Raw genomic sequence first — 12,608 nt, forward strand, 5'->3', positions numbered from 1 at the left:
TTATTCAAACAATAGTCTGTATTAATCATCCAAAGAAGAACACAGGTTAAAAAGTCAGCATAAAACATAAAAATAAAGGTATACTGCTCTTGCCATCAGAAAGTATGTCTGGCATAATTAAGATTTTACGCTGTATAGTCACAGAGCAGGATTTGATGCAGGTGGAGCAGGATTTAATGCAGGTAGATTTGGTGTAGGGGGATTTTGTACAGGTGGAGTGAGATTTGGTGCAGGTGGATTTAGTGCAGATGGAGCAGGATTTGGTGCAGGTAGATTTAGTACAGTTGGAGCAGGATTTGATGCAGTTAGATTTGGTGGAGGGGGAGCGGGATTCGGTGCAGGTAGATTTGGTGGAGGGGGATTTTGTACAGGTGGAGTGAGATTTGGTGCAGGTAGATTTAGTGTAGATGGAGCAGGATTTAGTATAGTTGGAGCAGGATTTGATGCAGTTAGATTTGGTGGAGGGGGATTTTGTGCAGGTGGAGCAGGATTTAATGCAGGTAGATTTGGTGGAGGGGGAGTTTTGTGCAGGATTTAATGCAGGTAGATTTGGTGGAGCGGGATTCGGTGCCGGTGGAGCAGAATTTGGTGAATGGAGATTCAGTGCCGGTGGAGGTACAGACACTTATTTGCACATGATTTCAGTAGACTTCTCGTGCACCTACGGTATGAGCGTGGACACAGAAACATGACCTTGGCGGCATAGCTTTATTACTCGCTGGCATAGACAGGAGAGGCTAGTCTCTGGTGTGAGGGTGGAGGGGCACCAGTGTGGCGCTCACGGTGTGGGTCAGGGCAGACAAGCGGCCACCTGGAAGGCGCCGTCCGCCGTGTGCTGTGCGCTGTGATCCTGGAGCTGAGCCAGTTCATGGAAGCGCTCGCCGCACCACAGGCACTTGTAATGCTGCTCCCTATTGTGGACGCTCTGGTGTTTGTTCAGATGTTCCCGCTGCTTGAAGCTTTTGTCGCAGGACGGGCACTTGTAGGGCTTCTCGCCCGTGTGCACCCGTCGATGTCTCTGCAGGTCAGATGCGTATTTGAATCGCTTCTCACAGTCTGGACACTTGAGCGGTTTGTCCCTGGTGGGATCGCACCGATGCTGCACGAACTCTGAGGAGGAGAAGAATCGGCGCTCGCAGGCGGTGCACCTCAGTGGCTTCTCCGTGCAGTGGGCGGACTGGTGCTTCTGCAGCGCGGCGGCGCGCTTGTAAGTCTTATGACACATGCTGCACTGGAAGGGTCGCTCTGCGCTGCTCTGCCCGCACTTGTGTCGTAGCAAGTCCTGTGCCTGGTGGAAGCCCTGCTGGCATGCATTGCACTTGAAGATGCTCTCGGCCCCGTGCGGGCTGAAGGCCATGCTTTTATCACAGTAGCTGCAGTTGTTGGGCTCCTCGGCCTTGTGGGTGCGCCGGTGCCTCATCAGGGCATACTGCTGCTTAAAACTCATCTGACACAGATCACAATGGAAAGGCCGTTCTTCGCTGTGCGTCCGTTCGTGCTGTCTGAGGTCTGATGGACGGCGGAATGTCTTCTGACAGGCGGCACAGCGGAAGGGCCGCTCCCCGGCCGGTGTGCATGGGTGCTGCAGTAACTGTGAAGACTCCTTGAAGCGCAGCTGGCATGTCTGGCATTGGAAGAGCTGCTCGCCTGAGTGGGCATACATGTGCCGCAGGAGGTGGGAGCGATGCTTGAAGCTTTTTTCGCACACGGTGCACTTGTAGGGGCGCTCAGAGCTGTGAGTGCGCTTGTGGTGAACCAGGTGCGAGGACTGGCTGAAGCTCTTCTCACACAGCGTGCACTTATACGGCTTCTCACCGGTGTGGACGCGCTCGTGCCGGGACAGTTCTGACAAGTGCTTAAAGGGCTTGTGACACAAGGTGCAGATGAAGGGTCTGTCGCTGGAGGCTGGCACAGGAGGAGCGGCGCCGGGTAAGCAGGCTCTATCTGACTCGGGAGGCTTGTAGGTCTTCTCACACACAGAGCATTTCAGCGAGCTGCCATTGTGGGCAGTGTGGTGCTGTGCCAGGGAGGTCAGCAGAGAAAAGCCCATCTTACAAACTCCACAGACAAAAGGCTTCTGCTCCACCTGTGTGCACTGGTGCTCCAGGAGGTCAGTGGCCTGGTGAAAGATCTTCAGGCACTGGGTGCACTGGAAGGAGCGGTCCTGACTGGCGGAAGGCATGCACTGATGCTCCTGCGGGTTTGTCAGATTGGTCAGGTCGTGCCCACACAGTCCACACTTGTGCAGAGGCTCAGCGGGGGCCAAAGGCGGATGAGGGATCCCAAGATCGGGCTGCATCAAAATGCCGTACACCGCACAGCCCAATGGGTTGTCCGAAGAGGCTGGGCTGGCGATGGGATGCTCACGAAGTGCGATGGGATGCTGCTGCAAGGAAGAAGGAGGCGTCTGTGCAGGAGCCCAGCCCTCGGACATAATGGGGGCCAGGTACACGGCTTCAACCCAAAAGGCGTCAGGGTTATGGTCAACCAGATGGGCATCCGCCGCACAAGCTCACGGCATCTTCTGGTGGAAATCTGCAAGAAAAGAAGAAGTCTCAGCAGGAGCAGCAGGGGAGCCATCAAAAAGGTATTACAGAACAAGGAGACCATACAAAATATGTGTTATCCCAGGAGGAGAAGGAGACCATACATTATATGTATTATCCCAGGAGGAGAAGGAGACCATAAATTATATGTATTATCCCAGGAGGAGAAGGAGACCATACATTATATGTATTATCCCAGGAGGAGAAGGAGACCATACATTATATGTATTATCCCAGGAGGAGAAGGAGACCATAAATTATATGTATTATCCCAGGAGGAGAAGGAGACCATAAATTATATGTATTATCCCAGGAGGAGAAGGAGACCATACATTATATGTATTATCCCAGGAGGAGAAGGAGACCATAAATTATATGTATTATCCCAGGAGGAGAAGGAGACCATACATTATATGTATTATCCCAGGAGGAGAAGGAGACCATACATTATATGTATTATCCCAGGAGGAGAAGGAGACCATACATTATATGTATTATCCCAGGAGGAGAAGGAGACCATAAATTATATGTATTATCCCAGGAGGAGAAGGAGACCATACATTATATGTATTATCCCAGGAGGAGAAGGAGACCATACATTATATGTATTATCCCAGGAGGAGAAGGAGACCATACATTATATGTATTATCCCAGGAGGAGAAGGAGACCATACATTATATGTATTATCCCAGGAGGAGAAGGAGGCCATACATTATATGTATTATCCCAGGAGGAGAAGGAGACCATACATTATATGTATTATCCCAGGAGGAGAAGGAGACCATAAATTATATGTATTATCCCAGGAGGAGAAGGAGACCATACATTATATGTATTATCCCAGGAAGAGAAGGAGACCATAAATTATATGTATTATCCCAGGAGGAGAAGGAGACCATACATTATATGTATTATCCCAGGAGGAGAAGGAGACCATACATTATATGTATTATCCCAGGAGGAGAAGGAGACCATACATTATATGTATTAGCCCAGGAGGAGACCATACATTATATGTATTATCCCAGGAGGAGAAGGAGACCATACAAAATATGTGTTATCCCAGGAGGAGAAGGAGACCATACAAAAAATGTGTTATCCCAGGAGGAGAAGGAGACCATACATTATATGTGTTATCCCAGGAGGAGAAGGAGACCATACATTATATGTATTATCCCAGGAGGAGAAGGAGACCATACATTATATGTATTATCCCAGGAGGAGAAGGAGGCCATACATTATATGTGTTATCCCAGGAGACCATACATTATATGTATTATCCCAGGAGGAGAAGGAGACCATACAAAATATGTGTTATCCCAGGAGGAGAAGGAGACCATACATTATATGTATTATCCCAGGAGAAGGAGACCATACATTATATGTATTATTCCAGGAGGAGAAGGAGACCATACATTATATGTATTATCCCAGAAGGAGAAGGAGACCATACATTATATGTATTATCCCAGGAGGAAAAGGAGACCATACATTATATGTATTATCCCAGGAGGAGAAGGAGACCATACATTATATGTGTTATCCCAGGAGGAGACCATACATTATATGTATTATCCCAGGAGGAGAAGGAGACCATACAAAATATGTGTTATCCTAGGAGGAGACCATACATTATATGTATTATCCCAGGAGAAGAAGGAGACCATACAAAATATGTGTTATCCTAGGAGGAGACCATACATTATATGTATTATCCCAGGAGGAGAAGGAGACCATACAAAATATGTATTACCCCAGGAGGAGAAGGAGACCATACATATCCCAGAAGGAGGAGGATACCATACATTATATGTATTATCCCAAGAGGAGAAGGAGACCATACATTATATGTATTATCCCAGGAGGAGCAGGATACCATACTGTACATATCCCAGGAGGAGCAGGATACCATACAAAACTTGTATTAACCAAGGAGAAGGGGGAGGATACCATATATTATATGTACTATCCAAGGAGAAGAAGGAGACCAAACATATTCCAGGAGGAGGAGATCATACATTATATGTATTATCCCAGGAGGAGAAAGAGACCATACATTATATGTATTATCCCAGGAGGAGAAGGAGACCATACATTATATGTATTATCCCAGGAGGAGAAGGAGACCATACATTATATGTATTATCCCAGGAGGAGAAAGAGACCATACATATGCCAGGAGGAGAATACCATACATTATATGTATTATCCCAGGAGAAAGGAGGCAATACATTATATGTATTATCCCAGGAGGAGGAGACTATACACATCCCAGGAGGAGGAGGATACCATACATTATATGTATTATCCCAGGAGGAAGAGGAAACCATACATTATATGTATTATCCCAGGAGGAGCAGGATACCATACTGTACATATCCCAGGAGGAGGAGATCATACGTATCCCAGGAGGAGGAGGATACTATATATTATATGTAATATTCCAGGAGGCGGAGGAGACCATACATATCTCAGGAGGAGGAGGATACCATACATAATATGTATTATCCCAGGAGGAGAAGGAGACCATACATTATATGTATTATCCCAGGAGGAGCAGGATACCATACTGTACATATCCCAGGAGGAGGAGATCATACGTATCCCAGGAGGAGGAGGATACTATATATTATATGTAATATTCCAGGAGGCGGAGGAGACCATACATATCCCAGGAGGAGGAGGATACCATACATTATATGTATTATCCCAAGAGGAGAAGGAGACCATACATTATATGTATTATCCCAGGAGGAGCAGGATACCATACTGTACATATCCCAGGAGGAGGAGATCATACGTATCCCAGGAGGAGGAGGATACTATATATTATATGTAATATTCCAGGAGGCGGAGGAGACCATACATATCTCAGGAGGAGGAGGATACCATACATAATATGTATTATCCCAGGAGGAGACCAAATATCATATCTATATATCACAGGAGGAGACCATACATTATATTTAGATATTTCAGTAGACCATACATTATTTGTATCTATCTCAGTACGAGACCATGCATTATAATATATCCCAGGAGACCATACATATCCCAGGAGGAGCAGACAATACATATCCAAGGACGAAGAGTAAACCATACATATCCCAGGAGGAGAAGGAGACCATACATATCCCAGGAGGAAGAGGAGACTACACATATCCCAGGAGGAAGAGGAGACCATACATATCCTAGGAGGAAGAGGAGACTACACATATCCCAGGAGGAAGAGGAGACCATGCATATCCTAGGAGGAAGAGGAGACCATACATATCCTAGGAGGAAGAGGAGACTACACATATCCCAGGAGGAAGAGGAGACCATGCATATCCTAGGAGGAAGAGGAGACCATACATATCCTAGGAGGAAGAGGAGAGCATGCATATCCTAGGAGGAAGAGGAGACTATACATATCCTAGGAGGAAGAGGAGACCATACATATCCCAGGAGGAAGAGGAGACCATACATATCCTAGGAGGAAGAGGAGACCATACATATCCTAGGAGGAAGAGGAGACTATACATATCCTAGGAGGAAGAGGAGACCATACATATCCCAGGAGGAAGAGGAGACTATACATATCCTAGGAGGAAGAGGAGACCATACATATCATAGGAGGAAGAGGAGACTATACATATCCTAGGAGGAAGAGGAGACCATACATATCCTAGGAGGAAGAGGAGACTATACATATCTTAGGAGGAAGAGGAGACCATACATATCCTAGGAGGTAGAGGAGACCATACATATCCTAGGAGGAAGAGGAGACTATACATATCTTAGGAGGAAGAGGAGACCATACATATCCTAGGAGGTAGAGGAGACCATACATATCCTAGGAGGAAGAGGAGACTACACATATCCCAGGAGGAGGAGACCATACATATCCCAGGAGGAAGAGGAGACCATACATATCCTAGGAGGAAGAGGAGACTACACATATCCCAGGAGGAAGAGGAGACTATACATATCCCAGGAGGAAGAGGAGACTACACATATCCCAGGAGGAGGAGACCATGCATATCCCAGGAGGAAGAGGAGACTATACATATCCTAGGAGGAAGAGGAGACTACACATATCCCAGGAGGAGGAGACCATACATATCCCAGGAGGAAGAGGAGACCATACATATCCCAGGAGGAAGAGGAGACCATACATATCCCAGGAGGAAGAGGAGACTACACATATCCCAGGAGGAAGAGGAGACCATACATATCCCAGGAGGAAGAGGAGACCATACATATCCCAGGAGGAAGAGGAGACCATACATATCCTAGGAGGAAGAGGAGACCATATATATCCTAGGAGGAAGAGGAGACTACACATATCCTAGGAGGAAGAGGAGACCATACATATCCCAGGAGGAAGAGGAGACCATACATATACCAGGAGGAAGAGGAGACTATACATATCCCAGGAGGAGGAGACCATACATATCCCAGGAGGAGGAGACCATACATATCCCAGGAGGAAGAGGAGACTATACATATCCCAGGAGGAGGAGGAGACCATACATATCCTAGGAGGAAGAGGAGACTACACATATCCCAGGAGGAAGAGGAGACCATACATATCCTAGGAGGAAGAGGAGACCATACATATCCTAGGAGGAAGAGGAGACTACACATATCCTAGGAGGAAGAGGAGACTACACATATCCCAGGAGAAGGAGACCATACATATCCCAGGATGAAGAGTAAACCATACATATCCCAGGAGGAGAAGAAGACAATACATATCCCAGGAGGAGAAGACAATACATATCCCAGGACGAAGAGTAAACCATACATATCCCAGGAGAAGGAGACCATACATATCCCAGGACGAAGAGTAAACCATACATATCCCAGGAGGAGAAGAAGACAATACATATCCCAGGAAGAGAAGGAGACCATACATATCCTAGGAGGAAGAGGAGACCATACATATCCTAGGAGGAAGAGGAGACTATACATATCCTAGGAGGAAGAGGAGACTACACATATCCCAGGAGGAGGAGACAATACATTTCCCAGGAGGAGAAGGAGACCATTCATATCCTAGGAGGAAGAGGAGACTACACATATCCCAGGAGGAGGAGACCATACATATCCCAGGAGGAAGAGGAGACTACACATATCCCAGGAGGAGGAGACCATACATATCCCAGGAGGAAGAGGGGACTATACATATCCCAGGAGGAAGAGGAGACTACACATATCCCAGGAGGAGGAGACCATACATATCCCAGGAGGAAGAGGAGACTACACATATCCTAGGAGGAGGAGACCATACATATCCCAGGAGGAAGAGGGAACTATACATATCCCAGGAGGAAGAGGAGACCATACATATCCCAGGAGGAAGAGGGGACCATACATATCCTAGGAGGAAGAGGAGACTATACATATCCCAGGAGGAAGAGGGGACCATACATATCCCAGGAGGAAGAGGAGACTATACATATCCCAGGAGGAGGAGGAGACCATACATATCCCAGGAGGAGGAGACCATACATATCCCAGGAGGAGGAGACCATACATATCCCAGGAGGAGGAGACCATACATATCCCAGGAGGAAGAGGAGACTATACATATCCCAGGAGGAAGAGGAGACCATACATATCCCAGGAGGAGGAGACCATACATATCCCAGGAGGAGGAGACCATACATGTCCAAGGAGGAAGAGGAGACTATACATATCCCAGGAGGAGGAGACCATACATATCCCAGGAGGAGAAGGAGACCATAGAGGAGGAGGATACCATACATTATATGTGTCATAGAAAAATTTAAATTCTTAAGACATCTCCGGATGTCACCCTCACACAGAACATCTGGGAGAAGAGATTATGCTTCAAACTCTTTGAAGTAGACCTCGCAATGGAATATATGGGAAAGAGGGAAAACTAGTTATAGCAAGTGAGAGAAAGTAATTAAAACAAGTGAAATAGGGAGAGAGATAACGCTGTACCTATTTTGAAGCAGAGTAACCCTGCAGTGTCCAGGTAATTAAACAAGTAGTTCTCTGGGAAAATGACAACCAGGCTGAGATCTGTTTACGCATGGGAGGAGAACTATGGTTCCCCAACATCAGATTTATTTTTTCCCCTTGGGATTTGTATCAATCCGATATTTATGGGATATAGATTTCAGGCGTCGTAGCGAAGGGACAAACATGATGCATTCACTCGCATAAGTGTAGGGCCACTAGAATCTCTCCAATTGAATAACGGGGATCGGACAGGTGATTCTATACCTGTCATATCTGGTATCTATATAACGGTAAAATCATGATAAAAATACGTTAATATCTATTGCCTGGAACCTTTGGACGCAAAGTTGTAAATTGGGGATCTCATAAAATTCTAACAGACTTAGCAAATCCCATAATCCGCCCCACATGAGGTCATCAAGGGGAGGTGTATGGGCGAAACTTCGGAGCTAATAAAATCAGAAACTGAGTACTGACAATTGACCCGGACCTAAAGGCACAGTTTGATGTGGAGGTTCTGTCCATTTTCAGAAATGAAGTGCTTCCCTTCGCTAAGCTCAGAGCCACTTCTGTGACATCAGGGTTAGTAGTTTTCTTTCGTTATCATTTTTATTTTATGTGATTGTATATATCGTATTGCTTTGTTCCCGTTTTGTATCATGTTGTATATATATTTTTTTATGAACACTGCCTTTCTGGATTAAATATAAAATGTAATAGCTCTGTTCCTCCTGCTCTGTAAACCGTACCCTTGAAGCCATAAGCTACCTGTAATGGGCGTCCAATCAGCCTGTATAAACGATTGATGGTGGCAGTGAGTAGTTCTTTTTGTTATGGTAGAGCTGGCAGTGACAGTACCGGGGTATATACATATATTCCATGCGTTGGAATTGAAGGTGTATATACCATACGCTCACTCTGAGTTCCCCTATAACCGGCCTAGTAGTGGAAGCAGCCGCGGCCTCCAAGGAATGAGTTCCTCCAGTAGCACTAACTCAGGGTGGATGAGGGTTCGCTCGGCACCAGTGTCCTTAAGCCCAATAGTAACGTTGTTGCCCACAGTAACCAGTTGCAAAATTCTCTTGGGCCCCCTCAACCGGCCCACCCACAAAAAATTGGATGCACTAGGCCCTGCGGCCTAAGGTGTTGGTTCATCTTCTGCCTCTTCGGGCAGACGACGCTGATGTGACCAGTCCGGTCACAGGTATAGCACCACTGAGAGTCATATGCAGGCTTAGTGCTGGAAGATGGGGCTGGACTCCCTGAGGGCCGGCTGGCAGGGGCACTGGGGGTGGTTGTCAGCTTACTCCCTTTTCCAGCTGCCAATGGCTGATTTCCACACCTCTGGCATATGAATGGCCTCATAAGCATCAGCGATCTGTGTTGCTTTAGCGGGATCCTTTGGCTCCCGGTCTAGCAAAAACTGTGGCACCTCCACAGGGCAAATATGAAGAAATTGGTCTTTTACCATCAGATCCTTCAATTCCTCGAAGGTGGTGACTGACAGTCCTTGGACCCACTGCTCAAGTTGGTACTGAGCTCATCCAACACATCACTATAGCTGTCGTGTGGTCCACTCTGGAGCGCTCAAAACATTTTGCAGTAAACCTCAGGAGTAAGCTAGTACTTTTTTTAATCAGGGTCTACTTTATGGCCTCGTAGTCTCTATCTTGGTCTCGAGGGAGAGAAGCAAACACCTCCAGAGCTTTCCCTCGGAGCCCTGGGGTTAAATATCAGACCCACTGGTCCTCAGGCAGCTGGTACTGCCTGCAGGCCTTTTCAAACCCTCGCAGAAATATGTCCAAGTCTCTGTCCTTGTCTATCACAGGAAAATGCTTGGGACAGGGTTTAAAATTGTTGGCACTGTTGGATTCACGGTTCTGTGGGGTGGGTGTTTCCTTCTGGATTCGAGCTAACTCCAGCTGGTACTCTCGCTCCTCCAACTCGGCCTGGGCCTGTCGGTCAGCTTGATGCTCTGCTCTCTGAGCTTGGGCCTGACGCTCAGCTCTCAGCCTGGGCCTCTGGCTCTTGATGAATCAGATTTAGATATCCCTCAGGTCAGTCTGCGTTAAGTTGCTGCAAGGTCATCTGCAGGAGGGTGTGGGGCTGTCCTCAGCATTTCAGGATTTTATGAAATCCCAATTTATGTGATAATCCCTCACCGGATGATCGTAGAAGCACAAAACTGACGCCATAATTTCCATGGGGATTTTATCTTTACTTAGAGAGTAAACATGGCATAGCTGTTGTCAGTTATCTGGTCACTGTGGATTTGTGGCTCATTGGCAAGGGTTACAGTTATGAAAAATTATGCGTCTTCTTCCCCTGTTAGTTCCGGTGCTGAAAAGTATGTCTCATTAATATCGGATTTATACAAATTCCAATATTTCATGTTTCCTTTTGGAGATATATCGTCTGAGCTGGCTTATTCTAACATTTTCCCTACAGAAACCCACATTGTTACTTGAATCCACGTGCGTATCATGTGGAAAATGTATTTCCTGGGGTTTGAAAAGGCTTCATCCACTTCGCTAGTTATGTGTAAACACATGTCTCCATTGTCTGAAAAGACCTTGTGTCTAACTATTTGTCCATTCTAAATCTCTGTATCGTTCTCACAAAAGGCATCTTCTTTCAGTCATCTGAGCATTTTAATTAAGATGGTTCACATCTTTTTGTTCACTGCCATTTTACATAAAGGCAGCTTTAGATTGCTAGCTCCTGTTTCCTTACTGGAGAGGGGAGGAGGGGGAGGAGTTTGGTATCAGGTCCCCTGTTACTCTGACTGTCAGCTATCTTTAACCCCTGCAATTTCATGTGGCGTAGAGATGTTAATATTTTCTACGACACATATAGCTATGACAAGGATTATTACACACAGGACAGTATACAGTTGTGCTCAAAAGTTAACAAAAGTTTTTTGTTTTTTTTTATAACTGTAATTTTTATTAAAATTTTTCACATATTTTAGCAAACATAGAACACAGAAAAGTCATTCACATTTTCATATCAGAGAAAACCCTTAGGCCTCCAACAGGCCGGCCCATTAGAGATCACTTTAAAGCTTTCAAATTCAAATATCTGATATGAAATCCATTTTAAATAACCGTCCATGAAACACAAAGAAAAAAAAGACAACACAGAGAGAAGGAAGGGAAAGGAAGAGCGATATAGACAAAAGATCAAGAAGCAGTTGATCATTCACTACGCTGCGCCCAATAGTAGTCCCATGGGGCCCATACTGTCTCGAACAGGTCCATCTTTGCATTAAGACTTGCAGTCAAGGACTCCATCCACCTCACATCACAGACCCTATTGTAGTACTCTTGTCTAGAGGGTGGTGAGTCCCTTTTCCAGCAAAGAGCAATCATGCATCTCGCTGCTGTCAACAAGTGGAGGAGCAATTTGGAAGAATGTCTACCCATTCCCCCAGGGGTCACATTGAGAAGGAAAACAGAGGGCTCCAGAGAAATCTCTGTAAATAGCACCTCCTGAACCAGTTTTCTTATTGTTTCCCAAAAGGGAATTATTTTGCTGCAGGACCAGAAAACATGTGTCAGAGTGCCGACAGATGATCCACATCTCCAGCATATACTCGGGACCTGCGGGTTCATTTTATTCAGGACATCCGGCGTGTGGTACCAATGCATTCAAATTTTATATTGGTTCTCCTTGTATAGGGTACAGATTGAGGTCTTAGCTGCTTTAGACCATATTGTCTGCCATGTCTGAGGGGAAAGCCTCCTTCCCAAGAATCCCTCCCACTTAGACATATAGGGGTGCTGGAAGATGGGTCCACCCACCGGTGAATTGATTATTTTATATATATCCGAGATCAACCGCTTGGTAGAGGGACCTCTCCCGCACAGCCTCTCATACTCCGGGGGCATGGACACTTTATATCAGCCAAACAGGGATCTTGCAAAATACTGAATCTGTATGTACTGATAGAATTCCCGATTAGTGATGTTAAAACTTTCTTTTAAATAATCAAACTGATGTATTACTAAGGTGTTTCTGTCCACTATATCCGCAAATCTAAACAATCCCGCATTGATCCAGGGGTGAACCATCGATGATTCTTG

At 46.0% G+C, this 12,608-nt stretch overlaps 1 protein-coding gene across 1 annotated transcript in view; it reads right to left on the reverse strand.

The window, feature by feature from the left end:
- Positions 1-12,608, reverse strand: part of ZNF319 (zinc finger protein 319) — a 21,270-nt gene continuing 8,662 nt past the window's right edge. The window contains exon 2 of the mRNA XM_073659859.1: positions 1-2,535. Coding sequence (XP_073515960.1) covers positions 791-2,434 — 1,644 coding nt within the window. The 5' untranslated portion in view covers positions 2,435-2,535 and the 3' untranslated portion in view covers positions 1-790. The remainder of the gene's footprint in view (positions 2,536-12,608) is intronic.

This window comes from Phyllobates terribilis, unplaced genomic scaffold, assembly GCF_046119375.1.
Source record: "Phyllobates terribilis strain yellow unplaced genomic scaffold, ASM4611937v1 Scaffold_14__1_contigs__length_39327217, whole genome shotgun sequence".
Lineage (NCBI taxonomy): Eukaryota > Metazoa > Chordata > Amphibia > Anura > Dendrobatidae > Phyllobates > Phyllobates terribilis.